Source organism: Octopus sinensis, linkage group LG18 (assembly GCF_006345805.1).
Source record: "Octopus sinensis linkage group LG18, ASM634580v1, whole genome shotgun sequence".
Classification (NCBI taxonomy): Eukaryota; Metazoa; Mollusca; class Cephalopoda; order Octopoda; family Octopodidae; genus Octopus; species Octopus sinensis.
In genome coordinates, this window is record NC_043014.1 from 14,103,711 (window position 1) to 14,121,368 (window position 17,658).

General features: G+C 40.7%; 1 protein-coding gene across 2 annotated transcripts in view; it reads right to left on the reverse strand.

The window, feature by feature from the left end:
* Positions 1-6,395: 6,395 nt before the first annotated feature.
* Positions 6,396-17,658, reverse strand: part of LOC115221766 (zinc finger protein 341-like) — a 35,800-nt gene continuing 24,537 nt past the window's right edge. For both annotated transcript variants that reach the window (XM_036510733.1, XM_029791987.2), the window contains 6 exons: positions 15,850-15,984; positions 14,211-14,336; positions 11,752-11,951; positions 10,106-10,266; positions 8,195-8,395; positions 6,396-7,717 (listed from right to left, as the gene is read on the reverse strand). In XM_036510733.1, the coding sequence (XP_036366626.1) occupies positions 6,639-7,717; positions 8,195-8,395; positions 10,106-10,266; positions 11,752-11,951; positions 14,211-14,336; positions 15,850-15,984 (1,902 nt within the window). In that variant the 3' untranslated portion in view covers positions 6,396-6,638. The remainder of the gene's footprint in view (positions 7,718-8,194; positions 8,396-10,105; positions 10,267-11,751; positions 11,952-14,210; positions 14,337-15,849; positions 15,985-17,658) is intronic.

Genomic DNA, 17,658 nt, shown 5'->3' on the forward strand with positions numbered 1-17,658 from the left:
CCTCATTGACTCACATTTCCATTTCTATCCGTCTATATAGCAGTATAGTAAAAAAGATGAAAGAAGATATTGGAAAAGATGAGCCAGAATGCAACCCATCTATCACCTGTATTTATGATGAAGGGCTTAGATTTCAGCTCTATAACAACCTGAGCCATCATTTTTGTAAATTACTGACTTTGTGGGCAACCAAACTTTGAGAATAATCCACAAAAGATCCGTTTATGGTTCTAGATGCACAGAGTCACAAGTACAATAAATAGGTCCTGGCATAGCTCTCTCTATTTTTTCTGAAGACGTCTTGCAAAGATCATATTGCTTGTGCCTCAGTCCATGTCCAAGTTGCATTGTGACACAGACATGATAAGCCTGACAATCAACATCCAGAAAATTGAAGTCATCTGCCAATAGCACACTTCATCTCTCTCTCTCTCTTTCTTTCTTTCTTTTTCTTTCTCCCTACTTTCTTAGTGCAATAGCAACAATTAGCCAGACCCTGCCAATTCAGATTCCCAAGCAGTGTCATTCCCAATGACTGTACACTAGACAAGAAGATTCTAAACTGCAACAAGCCTCTGTGCCTTTTGGGAGGCTCAACAGTCGAGTTTTATTTGCTTAGCAATCATCTCAGCCTCCATACCAAGAGTTCTTGTCATCATTTAACATCCATGTTCCATGCTGGTATAGGTTGGATGGTTTGACAGGATATGATGGACCCAAAGACTGGATTGTGCACCAGTGTCTGCTTTGGCATATTTTCCACAGACAGATGCCCTTTCTGGTGTCAACTACTTTACAGCATGTACTGGGTTCTTTATTCATGCAACCCACACTACAGATGCTACCCTGCAGCTTGCAAAGGCATCCTGTATATCCATTTTTCTGTACAGATGTGGGACATCGACCACATACAATCAGACACAATAACACTATGGAGCTCTTTAACAACCACTGATTCAAGAAGATCCTTTCAATTATCTAGCAAGATATGATATTGAACTGTACTACCACTCCATTGGTTATGACAACAAAGGTTCCAATTGACCTGATCGATGGAACATTCTGCTTGTGAAATTAATGTGCTAGTGTCTGAGCACTCCATAGACATATATACCCTTAAAGGGTATACATGTTCTCTAAACAGGCCAAACAACATTATTATAACACAGGAAATTTCAAATAGTTAACAACATATCCGACATCCATTTAAAGCAGTGATTCCCAAACTTTTCAGGCTGCTGCCCCCTTTAAGGGAGATCCAGCATGATACAGATTGTGACAAAGCCAGCCCTTAGATATACAGGTATAACTAATTTTTGTCGGCTGAGTGGACTGGAGTAAGGCATTTTACTTCATGTTGCTCCAGTCCCCTGAACAAGATATGATAAGCCTACAGAAATTTATCAGAATCAGCAATGAATCCAAACGATACAAGGCACCAGCTGAGATGGCATGGACATGAAGTACCTATGTGTGACTAATCTCTTCCTCACAGGATACCTTATATTTAGTTGCACCAAGGAAATGCCAGGTAGTGTGAAGCAATGAGGAGAATGAAAGAGCAGCTGTAAGACCACTCTGAAGAGAAACAACATCAACTCTTTAAGAGTGGGAGATATTGCTACCTGCCGTTGACAATATTGAAGAGGATTGAAGATAATGAGTTGGAAAGGTTCCCCATTGACTCCCACTTCCCTTTGCATCCTTCTGTACAGCAGAGAGATAACATGAATAAAAAATATATTGGAACCAGATGAGCCAGAATACAACCAAGTCTACCTCCTTTCTATTTATGATGTGCTACAAGGAGAAGCAAGAAAAGAATCAAGCATGCAGGGTGGCACCTGACTCCCTTCAAATCAAACATTTACATGTCCCACCTATGACCAAAGCTGTACACAACAAAGAAACTGGGGTGCACAGTCATGAAATTATCCACAAATAAAAGATGCAATGGTCACCATCAGATTCAATGGACACCTATAAGTACATTATATCATCATCATCATCATCATCATCATCTTCATCATCATCATTTTGTGTCTGCTTTCCATGCTGGCAATGGTTAGACAGTTTGTCTGGAACTGGTAAGCTGGAGAGCTGCACCAGGTTCCAATCTTTCATGGTTTCTACAACTAAATGCCCTTCCTAATGCCATTCACTCCAAGAGTGTAATGTATGTATATAAATATATGTCTACAGAGTACTTCCATAGCATCAGTACCAGCATCCATTCGGTCAAGTTTAGTTATAACAGCCAAAGTAAATTGACCTTCAGGATCAACTTCATAAATTGTAGGAAGTTAGATTTAGAGAATCCGGTAAAACTCATGGTAAGCACTCCAGCTGAGTAACGAGCTATCAGGTCACACAGTAATTAAATTACAATGTAATCTAATATGACTAAGTATCTGGAAATCCAGGATTCACAAATGGTAATATTTCCACTGTTGTGGAGAGTATATATGTAAAGAGAGAAAGGAGGAGGGGAGAGCAGTGAAATAAGTATACAAAGGGATTAGTTCCTTCCCCCCTACCTTATTTGACTATTCCCCTAATCATCCGCAGAGTTCCCTAAACAGGCCAAACAACATTATTATAACACAGGAAATTTCAAATAGTTAACAACATATCCGACATCCATTTAAAGCAGTGGTTCCCAAACTTTTGCAGGCTGCTGCCCCTTTGACACTGAGGCAACATTCCTAGCGCCCCTGCCCAAACTAACCATCACAAACATAGACCTCTTTCTGAAGCAAATTCAAAGCAACTGTATTTCTCAAGTAAAACCTAATGAACCCATTATTTTGCTCTTTTTACATGAATCGCCACCCTAATATCACCCCAATTTTTACATGAATTGCTACCCCATCATCGCCCCAATTGTCTTCGTATAATCATGTCCAATTTCACTAACGCCACCTTAGCGGGTATCACCTGTGTCAGGCTGTAGAACAGACTAGGCAGGTAATATTGTTGTAACATCAGAAGCTTCTGACGGGGCTTTAACGGTGTCCGGCATAGTTCATTTATGCATCGCGTTATGTCTTCATCTGATGTTTCTCTATTCTGCGTCGACCAGGGCCAAACCCTAATCCCTAAGTATGGCACGCTTTCATCCGGCTCAACTCGTGGCAATGGGCATCCATCGAGCATCGGCGGCGATGATACATTGACAAGAAAAGATTTTCCCCAGTTCCGAATGGAGAACCACGCGCACTTGGAAACGTTAATGGAGAGCCCCATCGCTTGGTAGAACTCCAAACACCGATCTAAGAGGCACTGTAGACCCCGGCTAGAGCCGGAGACTAGCACTAAGTCATCCGCGTATGCGAGGCCCGCCACAATCGCACCTCCGACCGGCAGACCCATATTTGCGGGCAGGATGTCCAGCAGTGGATCTGTAGCGATGTTAAAAAGGAGCGGTGATAGGGCGTCTCCTTGTCGGACACCGCGCTTTATCTCGATGGGCGTGCTACTCTCGGTCCCTATCATGAAGGTAGTAGTACAGCCCTTGTATAGCTGTCCTACTAATCGAATCAGGTGGTAGCCGAGCCTCCTCATGCCTGCAAAAACGAGGGAATGCGAGACAGTATCGAACGCTTTGGCTAGGTCGAAGAAGGCTATTTCTAGCCCCGGGAATTTCGGTCTAGAGTGCGTTGCCCCTCGGGCGCAGTACAGTAGCTGGCGGAGCAGAAAGGTATTCTCGGCGCATCCGTCGGCCTTGATGAAACCGCGCTGGGCGGGGTTGAGGGGCGTGGCCCTGAGCATCCTGGCGGCAAGCATCTTAGTGTATAAGTGATACACCGCGGAGCAGATCGTAAGGGGCCGCCAGTTGGACAGGTCATTCGGGCTTCCTACCTTTTTGCGAAGGAGGATCGACCTGCCACGCAACAGAACCTTCGGAACGCATCCTGTTAGTAGTAGGCAGTTAAATATGTTGGCGAGGACCGCAGGGTCAACTGCCCTGACCTCTCGAGGTGTCAGGCCATCGGGGCCGGCGGCGGAGGCCGGATTCATGCTTCTACGGGCGATCTTGATCTCCTCTACGGTAAATGGACGCAAAAGCGGAGCGTTGTCAACCCCCGAGGAGGCCAGATAGGCGCTTAGATCGACCTCTGGCCCCAGTCAAGAGAGCCTGTCCCGGTAGAGTGATTCAATTTCGCTCATCGGGACAGGGCATTCGCTCTCCGAATCCTCACCCAGTATTGCCGCCATAAGTTTTCTCCGGTTTCGAGCGAACAATCGCTGGAATCGCGCATAACGTACTTTCGCACGTCGTTTTGATGGTCCTGGTCCAGGCCCAGTTCCAGGGGCTCTACTCTTAGGCCTCTTACGAGCGCCCACTCGTCGCAATGCCATGTGGCCCACCCATTCCTCAATACAACTCTCGAACTCATTCCACTTCACATCCACACAATCCTCGCTGAGTGCCAAGAGGCAATCTGCAAAGGACTACGCCCAGCTGGTGTGTCCTGGTGATGCAGCTCCACTGAACGGCTCCCGCCAGTCCGAGACTTCGGGCTGTGCCGTAACCCTCGTAGCCGGTGTACTTTGTGCAGCTACAGGTACCTGTGGATTCTTCCTACGTTCACGGTGGCGAAGATCAGCACGCTTGTCGCTGATCTGTTTCGCCGTCTTATTCGGCAGCAAGGGAGCCACCGCCATGTTGATCTTTTTGCACCCAACCTCGAGCAACTCTTTCTCTTTCGCCAGGAGGACTTCGACTTCCTCCTCCGTCCAGCAACCTCACGATGCCCGGCCCGTAGCCCGTGCGAGTTGAGCGCGCTCTTCCTTCTTGCGCGCTATTTCTTCTCTGTGAAGTTCAATCCTGCACCTGTTGGCATGCACAGGATGCCGGTGCCTAAGATGCTGCGACAGTCCCGAGGGTGTTTGGAAGGACCGGCTACACCAGTCGCACTTGTGAGGCAGTTGCAGAGAGTCCAGTGCCATTGGAACAGCGTTCCCCCTGCACTTCGCTACGTGACACCTAACTGAGTGGAGGTGGCCGCTTTCATGGCCGCAGCGACTACATCTGTAAACAGGCTTACGGTTATGCCTGTTAAGCACGTGAAGCCCCCATTCAATGGGGCTAGAGAAGTGACGAGGGCAAAGCGGGCACACTACGGAGATCGATGCACATGGAATCCCCAAGGCGAATGCCTCAGCCGATGGTTGGCAGGCCAGGTCACCATCAATAGCCTCCTCCGCGGGCGATCCGTCCTTGGAGATGCGAGGGGGAACGGATAGGCGAAAGCTGGTGAGAGCGTCATGGTCCGCCGCGAGTTGCTCGCCATGGAGAACCAACGTGTGGAGCGCGCATTCGAGGAAAAAGCGGCTTGGTTTATCCCTAAAAACGGTAAGTGACCAGATGCCACTTTCGGCTGACAAAGTCAGGGGGTCTACTTGATCACATCAAGGAGGGCGAGACCTCGCACCCGCCTTGGGGGGAAGTAGCACTTCGCCACGGCGTGGGCGAATCCCACGTCGCAGCTGACCCTGAGGCCCTTCCCGGGACCTCGAGGCCATCAGTTTACCGGCGCCTGGCTGCCGTATGAGAATATCGTTTGGTTCTAACATCATGGGTTTTCGGCAGTTTTCTCCATGAGTCCGAACCGATATTCCAGACAGACACTAGTACACCCCAACCCCCAACGCACGCAGGGGCTGCCCCACCTTTGGAATTTTTCACTGCCCTCAGAGGGCAATGCCACCCACTTTGGGAATCACTGGTTTAAAGAATGCATTTACACTTCTAACAAGAGCCCCAAAAACACTTCTTAATTGTTGGAGCAAAATAGTTGAGGATCTGAAGTGTCCTCTGATTGGCAACCAAGGAACAGGAACTATATATATATATATATATATATATATATATAAAGTCAGTAAATGGTGGGGTTGTGTTAACCGCACGTGGAGAAATGATAGGAGAGGAAAAAATAAGGCAGAATGCTAAATTGAAAGTAAATTTTAATAAAAATGAGTGTATGAAAAATTAAAAAAGAAAAAAGAAATCTAACTGGCTTTCATTGCAAGGCAAATTTTCAAGATTTGGAAGGGGAAAAAAAAAATTTACAATGTTCTTTTCAAATAAATAACAATACATATAAACAAAAATTAATAAATACGTATACCAATACATTGTAGTGTCTTTTTGTTTATATGTATTATTATTTTTTTGAAAAAACATTGTAAATATCTTTTTTCCCCTTCCTCAATTTAAAAAAAATTTTTCCCCTTCCAAATCTTGAAAATTTGCCTTGAAATGAAAGCCGGTTAGATTTCTTTTTTCTTTTTTAATTTTTCATACACCCATTTTTGTTAAAATTTACTTTCAATTTAGCATTCTGCCTTATTATTATTTTTTCCTCTCCTATATAAATATATGAGATATATATATATATATATATATATATCAAGTCTACTTTGAATGTATTTCACATAAAAAAAGCATAGATACATTAACATGGTGTAGAAAGTTTCTTAACCATTTGTTATTAAGAAAGCATGGCAGTATGATATGAAACGTTTTTCTTTTGATCCAAGTAGATAACAAGAACAAAACAGAGAGAGAGAGATACAGGGACATAGCAGAAAATAAAATCCTGAGGCATTGGTTTCCAATAGGTTGCCAATTATCACATGACAGCATCTGTGTCTTTAAGCAGACTTTCGGTACCAAACTCTGCCAAGGTAGCAGAATGGGTGAACGTTTGTTGAGCATCTGTTGGCAGAGTTGCAGCTTGTATGGCAGGAGTGTCGGCCACTGCAGGTAATGCCACAGTTACTGGCTGTGCTTCAATAATGGTGATGGGTTGCAATGCCGATGTGTTAGCCGGCATCACAGAAGCTGCGGATGGGTACGCCGGGATGAGTTGGGCATGGATGGTAGTGCCATGCGAGTCTGTAGATTCTGTGAAGTGCACAACGTAATGGTCAATCACTGCATCTGTAGCTTTGGCCGACAGCTCGTTACCATTTACATTGACATTTATGTTACCTGAACTGTCTATGGAGGTAGCAGTTGGAATGAGCTGCTGGAGAGAGGTGTCAGAAGATGGCTGGTGAACAGTAGCTGCCTGAGCTAAGACTTGAGCCCCAGAAAGAGCAGTGGCCGTAACGGTTGTAGGATTAGTCTGTATGTCCAGTGCACCGGTCTTGTCAGAAATCCCATTCATGGCAGACGACGTGTCTAATACAATGGGTTCTGAATTCGGCAGTGTGTTGTTGTTGTTGTTGTTGTTGTTGCTGTTATTGTTGTTGGTAGTGTGATTGAATGCAACCTGCTGTACTATGCTGTTTTCAGTAGGCCGAGTGGTCACCCCTGATGTTGCGTTGCTTCGAGGGCGTCCACGTCTCTTCGGAGCCACTCCTTTCCCACTGTTTTCCTTGTTCAATGACTCGGAGGTCACAGTGATCATGCGTTTGCGAGGTCGACCCAGTTTCCGTCGGTTACGTGGCCGGAATATTTGTGGATCTGCTCCCAACTTCACCGGATGGCATTTGTGGTCGTGGAAAAGTTTGGGCCTGAAAAACCCACGACCACATTTCTGGCACTGGAATCTGTAATCTGCTTTGTGTCCCCTTTCGTGTTCCACCAAGTGAGGACGACGACTGAACCCTTTGCCACATTCCTTACATTTAAATGGTTTCACTCCACTATGAGTAATGATGTGGGCTTTCAGCTTATCTGGTCTGTTAAACTCTTTTGTACAACCTGCAAAAGAAAATATATTGATGTGAGACATATATTGAAGTCAATGATCAAATTTATATTGAAATGACAGATCAAATACAGGCTGAAGGGAGTGATCAAATATTGACTGAAGGGAGTGATCAAATATTGATTGAAGGGAGTGATCAAATATTGACTGAAGGGAGTGATCAAATATTGACTGAAGGGAGTGATCAAATATTGACTGAAGGGAGTGATCAAATATTGACTGAAGGGAGTGATCAAATATTGAATGAAGAGAGTGATCAAATATTGATTGAAGGAGCTTTGACAGAAAAAAAAAATAAAGACAAAAACAAAACAAATGACTTAATGTTTAACCAAGTTAAACAAACAATCAATTAGTTGGATATTTAACCAATTGACTAATGATAAAGAAGTGGAATTGGATCAGTGTGTGTGTTAATAATATTGGTATAATGACTCTCCTTGATGCAACAAAATGAAAAATCTTCTCACCTGTGAAACTTTTGAATGGGCATTTATGTTTCTTGACTGATTCATGAATAAGCATGTGTCTTTTCAGTTTGTCCTTCCTGTTAAAGGCTGCTGCACAAGACTCGCATTGGAATGGCTTCTCCCCACTGTGAATGAGGGCATGCATCTTCAGATAATGTTCTGTCTTGAATCTTTTCTGACAAATGTTACAGGGAAACTGACCTGAAAAGATTTGTAAGAAAAGGGGTTTCAACAATAACAGAAATAAATAGATATCTTTTATTCTTTTACTTGTTTCAGTTATTAGAATGTTGCCATGTTGAGACACTACTTTGAAGGGTTTTAGTCAAGCAAATTGACACCAGGACTTATTTGGTCATGTACTACAGATGAATCAGGAGAGATGTGTGAAGAAGTGCCACTCCCAAACAGCTGAAGGAATCCGGGGTAGAGGTAGATCCAGGAAGACATGGGATGAGTGGTCAAGCATGACCTTCGAACGTTGGGCCTCACAGAGGCAATGATGAAAGACTGAAACCTCTGGAGATATACTGTGACTGTGAAAACCCAACAAATAAAGTGAGTTCATGGCTTGCAGGATGGCCTGCTATGCTTACCTTGGATCATAGGGCAACCTGCAGTGCTTCAGGAGTCCTATTGAGTCAGGTACATCAACATCAAAATAAAAATCAATGGAAATTAAAGATGTGATACCTGTGCTGGTGGCACATAAAAAACACCATCCGAACGTGGCTGATGCCAGCGCTGCCTTGACTGGCATCCGTGCTGGTGGCACATAAAAAGCACCAACCGATCATGGCCGTTGCCAGCCTCCTCTGGCCTGTGCCGGTGGCACGTAAAAAGCACCCACTACACACACAGAGTGGTTGGCGTTAGGAAGGGCATCCAGCTGTAGAAACACTGCCAGATCAGACTGGAGCCTGGTGCAGCCTCCTGGCTTCCCAGACCCCAGTCAAACCGTCCAACCCATGCCAGCATGGAAAGCAGACGTTACACAATGATGATGATGATGATGATACTTATTCTATCAGTCTCTTTTGCTTAACTGCTAAGCTATGTGGACATAAACACATCAACACCAGTTGTCAAGCAGTAGTAGGAGGGAGGACAAACACAAAGATATACACAGACACTCCATATATATGTGTGTGTGTGTATTCAAAATTCAAATAAGTTATTATTAACTTTAAAAGAGTCTAAATATATAGGTGCAGGAGTGGCTGTGTGGTAAGTAGCTTGCTTACCAACCACATGGTTCTGGGTTCAGTCCCACTGCATGGTACCTTGGGTAAGTGTCTTCTACTATAACCTCGGGCCGACCAAAGCTTCATGAGTGGATTTGGTAGACGGAAACTGAAAGAAGCCTGTTGTATATATGTATGTATATATATATATATATATGTGTATGTGTGTGTATATGTTTGTGTGTCTGTGTTTGTCCCCCCAACATTGCTTGACAACCAATGCTGGTGTGTTTATTTCCCCGTAACTTAGCGGTTCGGCAAAAGTGAGCGATAGAATAAGTACTAGGCTTACAAAGAATAAGTCCTGAGGTCGATTTGCTCGACTAAAGGCAGTGCTCCAGAATGGCCACAGTCAAATGACTGAAACAAGTAAAAGAGTATTGGCTTATTTGTCATTATTTAAACTCAGGTCAGCTCTAATCAACCAGATCTATGATCAAAAGCATTCCAGGCATGACCATCCCATCTTGTACATTTGTTTTTTCTCAATACAGTGAATCCAGGACCACATTATCTAATGTGTCCTTGGAAGATGGCAGAGTGTGATTTGAAGGAGGCTTAGCTGCTACTTCTAGCCGTTTCTCTTTGCTGATTCTGTTCGTCATTGTTATTGTCAGTGTAAACATTGCAGAAAAGAGAAATTGTAATTCATAAATACAAATTTTACCTATACTTCCATGTGTTGGCAGGTGACGGCGAAGGTATCGTTCACAGGGGAATATTTTTTTACAATGTGGACAGGGAAATTCATGAGATGATGTGGTTAAATGGTGTTCCAGAGCTTCTGGTGTGGAATACTTGTTTAGACATTTGGTACACTGGAAATGCCTGCAGAAAGAAAAAAAGAAATGTTTATGTACATTAATATACAGTTCTGTATTTAAGAGATGAGGAATTATGCACATTGTTTACAACTGACGGATATTTGTCCTCGTCTTGTTTGTTGTTAACGTAACGTCTCAGCTGATATACCCTCCAGTCTTCATCAGGAGTCTTGGGGAAATTTCAAACCTGGGTTCTCATTCCTAAGGTATTTTTCAATGTTGTTGCTATTATTATTATTATTATTATTATTATTATTATTCAAGTCACTGCCTGGAATTGAACTCGGAATCTTGGGGTTAGTAGCCCACGCTCTTAACCACTACACCAGATGCCAGTGGGCTTGGTAATTATTCACTCATTAATACATTATATTTTATAATAGTTTGATTCCAGTTCCAGGCAATGACCTTAACAACAACGATGACGACACCACCACCAGGACTAGTTCTGTAGCGTGCCAACAGATGGCAGCACACAGTTACATGTGCAGTGAGAGCTAGCAGTGATCTTCATGAGGCGGTATGCTGAATGACATTGCTGAGTACTTTGCAAGTTGTAAAATTTCTGTTTTTGCGATCACTTGTATGCTGTAGTCTGCAATTTTTGTCATGGACAGGAAGTTGGAACAAAGAACCACTGTGAAATTTTGTGTTAAACTTGGGAAGTCTGCTACAGAAACACTGAACATGCTTCGGCAAGCTTACAGCAACAAAGCAATGGGCAGCCTTCATCTTTTTCTACCATATGGGCTTTTTAAAACTCAATATTTACATGCCCTCATTTATAGCTTTAACTACTTTGAGTTCCACCATTAAAAAGAAAATATTTCACATTCTTCAAAGTTTCTAAATTCTAAATGAATTAAATATCACCTGAGAGGTGAGATATGTTTCTTTTATTTTCTTATAATTTTCCTAGATTTTTTAAGGTAGTAAGCCTTAAGAAATTGACTATCCCCTTTCCCCAAAATTTCAGGCCTTGTGTCTATAGTAAAAAGAATTATTATTCTAAATTTCTTTACGGCGGTGAGCTGGCAGAATCATTAGCATGCCAGACAAAATGCTTTGCAGCATTTCTTCCAGTTTAATGTTTTGAGTTCAAACTCCACCAAGGTCACCTTCGCCTTTCATCTTTTGGAGTCAATAAGATAAGTATCAGTTGGGTACTGGGGGTTAATGTAATCAACTAGCATCCTCCTTCAAAATTTCAGGCCTTGTGCCTATAGTAGAAAAGTTCATTATTTTAAGTTTTTCTCTGATACATACACATTTTTTCAGATCTTTACCTTTTGACCAGCAGATTTAGAAACTAATTTTTGTAACTAAACACTTTCAAACTTCGTATAGTGGTAGAATGTGTCATATAAAACATCTTTTACTCTTAGCATAACTAACTATCGGTAGTGTATTTTTTGTTTCTCGATCAGCCATTCAAAGGGAAAAGATCCATTTTTTCTGTTATTTCAAAGTCAAATTACAAGGGACCTACCTCGGACCATTTCGATTAATAGTATCCTCACAAACACTGTGGGAGAATTGATGCACTCCAAGATCATAAAGAGTAGCAAAATGCTTTGAACAGATATGACACCGGTAACTCATGTCTTCCTCGTGACTTTTCGTGTGAGTAAGGAAGAGTTCGAGTTCTTTAAATGTTAGTCCACACGTCTTCACAACACACTTGTAGACCTAAAAACAAAGAGTAGAAAACAAGATTACAAAGCAAGCTTATTAATAGGAAACACAACTTCATAAGACATTTCTCTAGTAAATGGCATAAACTATTGGTTTGAAATCCACAACAAACATTTAATACCAGAGATAGTGGTAGAAAACAGGGAAAGATAATTTCATTTTCTCATTTTGTTTCATCTTCACAAAATGTTTTTTAAATGCAAATGAATATCATAAATATATTAAACGAGCAAAACGCCATCCCCCCCCCCCGTCCAATGGACGGTGCTGAGTTGTCAAACATTTAAACCAAATTTTCTCAAAACAACTTGTACGACCATCCCATAGGCCTCCCCTTTGAGAAACACTGATTTAACCTAAATTTGAGACACCAGCAAAAGAAGAAATAAAGATAGACTATTATTCTATTCCAAAGAAAAATGATTTTATTCACACAAATATGCTTTATCGATCGCATTCTCACCTGGAATCGATTTTTGTAATTTTTTCAAGACTTATACATGCCCTGATATTGTCGGTATCTACATGTCAAATTTGAGCGAAATCAGATGGAGGATTCCTGAGATCATAGAAGACACACAGACAGAACAGATTTTATATAATAGATAAGTTGGTGCAAGTGTGTGCTTTCCAACCACATGATTTCAGGTTCAGTTCCATTGCATAGCACTTTGGACAAGTGTCTTCTAGTACAGCCCTGTACCAATTAAAGCTTTGGGAGTGGATTTGATAACCGGAAACTGAAAGAAGTCCATCTTATTCTTATACACACACACATGTGAGTGTGTGTGGATGATGTATGTTTGTGTCTCTTTGTCTTCACATCTTGTGGTTGTTGTAAATGAATGTCATTCATTTCCAATATTCTGTGAAAAAAAGTTTGGCCATTTTGGAAAGACGGGAGGTTTGGCAACAGGAAGGGCATCTGATTTCAAAAAATCTGCCTTAAACTCTGACCCATCAGGCTTGGAAATCATTGAATGAAATGCCAACATGCATTTGTGTCTGTGTGTGTGATGATAATTGCATTCATCTTGGTTTTGTTCTATCTGAATGAGTTGATATTTTTCATTCGTTTTCTTCCTTATTTTGACAAAGACGGAATAGGCTTTTGCTAAATTTAGACATTAGTTAAAATTTCAATGATGCCGGTACCCTCTTTAGTGATAAGTTTTCATGCAGAGGATGCTCCAAAGTAATTTTCCCCCAGTCATTCTTTTAAGTTATCCAACCTCTCAGTATTCACCCTCATTTTTATTTAGTTAACTGTCAAACTCATGCTGGCATGAGTTAGACAGTTTGACTGAAATTAGTAAACTATAAGGCAACACCTGGTTCCAATCTGATTTGGTATGGTCTCTCACACCTACCCTACGATGTCATTTTAATGATAAACAACTACATCATTGAAATCTCAATCACAAAATAATGCAGGATTAACTCAAAACAATATGCAATCTGAATGCTAAAGATTCAATAAAATAGTAATATGTTCTGAGTTGTCGTTCATCGTACAGATAAAAAAGTGAGACACACTCCCTGACTGAATTCCATATCTAATTAATTTTAATTAACTAAAATTTCAGAGTTGTTTCCCTTGCATTTAATGATTAGCATTAGTCATTTGCATATACTTATTGTCCTCATAACTAAGGGCGAAATTTTAATTATCTTTTTTTTTTATCTTCATCTTTTATTTGTTTCAGTCATTGGACTTTGGCCATGCTGGAGCACTGCCTTCAAAGATTTTAGCCAAACAAATCAACCCAGTACTTATTCTATCAGTCTCTTTTGCCAAACCCATAGGACATAAACAAACCAACACTGGTTGTCATGTGGTAGTGGTGGCATAATAAACATAGGCACAAAGACACACACACACACATATGTGTGTGTGTGTGTGTGTGTATATATATATATATATATATATACATATGTATATATGACAAGTAACCGAGACTGTTGGCAATATACTGTGCTTGACAAGATTTGCCTAGTGGTTTGGCAAAAGAGACCAACAGAATAATAAATACCAGGATAATAAATTTAAAAAAAAATTTTAAATACTAGAATCAATTTGTTCCATTAAAACCCTGCAAGGCTATGCTCCAGCATGGCCACAGTTCAATGGCTGAAACAAGTAACAAATGCTAGTATCCACTTTACTTTTGAGCTGTCGACAGAAGCAAACTCCTGCTCATTCCTCCCCCACCCCCATAACACCTTAATTTTCAGTCATTTTTTGTAAATTACCTGCTGACTCTTGTGTTGGACCATATGAGATTTCAGTTGGAAGTAAGACTTGAACTTCTCAGGGCAATACTGGCACAGGTAGGAGTTGTCGACAACGACGTTTAGTTTTTGTTCTTCCTCTGTCATCTGAAGGAAAGAGAGCAGTTGAAAGGTGAAAAGAGAGAGAATGAGAGAGAGAGAGAGTGATTGGAAAAGACAGACAGACACACAGACAGAAAATAAATATAGCACTTGGCTATGATGATTGGTTTTCCAGTTGATCTGATCAACGGAACAGCCTGCTCATGAAATTAATATGCTGAGCATTCCACAGATACGCATAACCTTAACCCTTTTGTTACCAACCCGGCTGAAACTGGCTCTGGTTCTGTAGTACAAATGTCCTGTTTTCATAAGTTTTGAATTAAAATCTTCCCCAAAACCTTAGTCACAATTTATGTTCCTAACACTAGCTTAATGATAAATTAATTAATTTACTAAATTCTTTCTTATATTTAAAGTAATTGAAAGAAACACAGAGCATCTCAAAATAAATACAGTAGCGAAAGGGTTAATATAGTTCTCAGGGAGATTCGGTGTGACTCAGAATGTGACTTGGCTGGCCCTTTGAAATACAGGTACTACTCATCATTGCCAGCTGAGTGGACTGGAGTAATGTGAAATAAGGTGCCTTGCTCAGGGACACAGTGCACCGGCGAGAATTGAACTCACGACCTTACAACTGTGAGCCGACTACCTTAACCACTAAGCCATGTGCCTTCAAAAAAGAAAAATATAGTTGTTTATAACATTTTGTTTCTGTTCTTCCTCTATAATCTGAAAGATGGAGAAAAGCAAGAGAAAGAGAGAAGGTAGTAACAGAAAGAAAGAAAGAAAGGAAAAGAGAAAGAAAGTTGTTGATATTAAGCTTTGGCTTTTTTTCCTCTTGTCTGAAGGACAACAGGAAGACGAACGAAATGCCACTAAGCATTTTGCCTGTGTTAACAACTCTACTAGCTTAAATAATAATAATAATAATAATAATAATAATAATAATGATGATTTCTTTTATTTGCCACAAGGGCAAAGGATGAGGGGGACAATACAAAGACAGACATAAGGTGTTGGGGTTTACATATAATGAAATGATATCGTTACCTGCATCACCTTACTAGCACTTGTGCTGGTGGCACGTGAAAAAAAACATTTGAGTGAGGTCATTGCCGGGGCCACTGGACTGACTCCTGTGCAGGTGGCACATAAAAAGCACCATTTGAGGGTGGCCGTTGCCAGTACCGCCTGACTGGCCCTTGCGTCGGTAGCATGTAAAAGCACCCACTACACTCTCGGAGTGGTTGGCATTAGGGAGAGCATCCACATGTAGAAACTCTGCCAGATCACATTGGAGCCTGGTGCAGCCATCTGGTTTGCCAGACCTCAGTCAAATCGTCCAACCCATGCTAGCATGGAAAACAGACGTTAAACAATGATGATGATGAAGAAGAAAAAAAAAGTATACATGGTTTATACTGAGAAAGAAGGGACATATGCATAACATACAAAGATTAAAAAAAAAAGTGGTTGGGAGGATGAAAGAGATGTGGCCCTCCTGAAATGAAAGAGAAACCAAATAAAATTGTAGAAGATGACTGAAATTTACCTCCTCACAAGTTGGATCAGGTTGAGGCATGGGTATAGTAGGTGGTTCGGGGATATCTGGTTCTGCCTCATCAGCAGATGATGCCTGTGGAGACGGTTGCTGAGGCAACGTGGAACCCATGCCACTTGGCCAGACCTGGATGACAAAAGACATATTGAAATTGTGAAATGAAGAAGAGACTGACATAAAATACTGATGTCGATGATAATGATGATGATTATAAAATGACAGGTGCGGGCATAGCTGTGTGGTTAGAAAGCTTACTCCCCAGCCATATGGTTTCAGGTTCAGTCCCACTGCGTGGCACCTTGGGCAAGTGTCTTCTACTATAACCTTGAGCTGACCGAAGTTATTGTGAGTGGATTTGTAAGGTGGAAGTTCTCATCATGTGTGTGTAAATGCTTGTGCCTCCTAACAGAGTGGAGGGAAATTATGATTATGGGTTTTTCTGAAATACGTATAAGGTCACAAGTTTACATAGAAGTAATAGTATAGTATGGTTGAGAGACTTGCTTCACAACCATGTGGTCTCATGATTAATCCCACTACATGGTAGCAAGGGCAAGTGTCCCAGGTTGATCAAAGCCTTATGAATAAATATGATGGGAGACACATACAAGTGTGGCTGTGTGGTAAGAAGCTTGCTTCCCTACCACATGGTTCTGGGTTCAGTCCCACTGCTTGACACCTAGAGCAAGTGTCCTCTACTGTAGCCACAAACAAATACATACATACATATATATATATATATGTATATTATATATATATATATATATATATATATATATATATATATATATATATGTATATATATATATATAATGATAAATCTCAGAGCGAGTTATAAACAGTAGCGGCAACACATCGTGACGTATATGCCATTTGAATATGGCTAACCCCTAAGGGTGGATGCTACTGTAGTTTGTAGCCCCAGGAAGACACCTCCTCCAGATGGCTATAGACACACTTTCTATGCCCTATCAGTATTTGTGATAGGGCACAGAAAGTGTGTCTATAGCCAGCTGGGAGGTGTTTCCTGGGGCTACAAACTACATACAGTCACACCCTTAGGGGTTAACCATATTCAAATGGCAAATATACCTCACTATATATATATATACTTTATTTAAAAGCAAAACTGTCAGACAAATGGAAACGTGAAACTCAGAGTAACAGCTTTTGTTAAATTCTGCTGCCTTTTAAATAAGCATATTACTTACTGTACCTCTGGTATTTGAGTACTCTTTTCCACCTTGTTCCACATTTATGTGCTTAATCCGGTATATATTTATATACTCCGGTATATATATATATATATTATATATATATATATATATACATATATATATATATATATATATATATCCTATATATATACATATATATATATATATATATATATATACATATATATATATATATATATATATATATACATATATATATACATATATACATATTATATACATATATATATAATATATATACATATATAACTATATATATACATATATATAATATATATACATATACATATCTATAACTATACATATATATACATATACATATATATACATATACATATATCATATATATATATATACATATACATATATATACATATATATATATATACATATATATAGATATACATATATATTATATAATATATATATATATACATTATATATACATATATATACATGGTCAAAGGTAGGCTAACTGGGAAGATAGTTTTTGTATGCGGTAGATGCTCGGGAGCATTAACCTCCGAAAATCTGCAGAAACAACTTCTGTCACTTTCCAGGG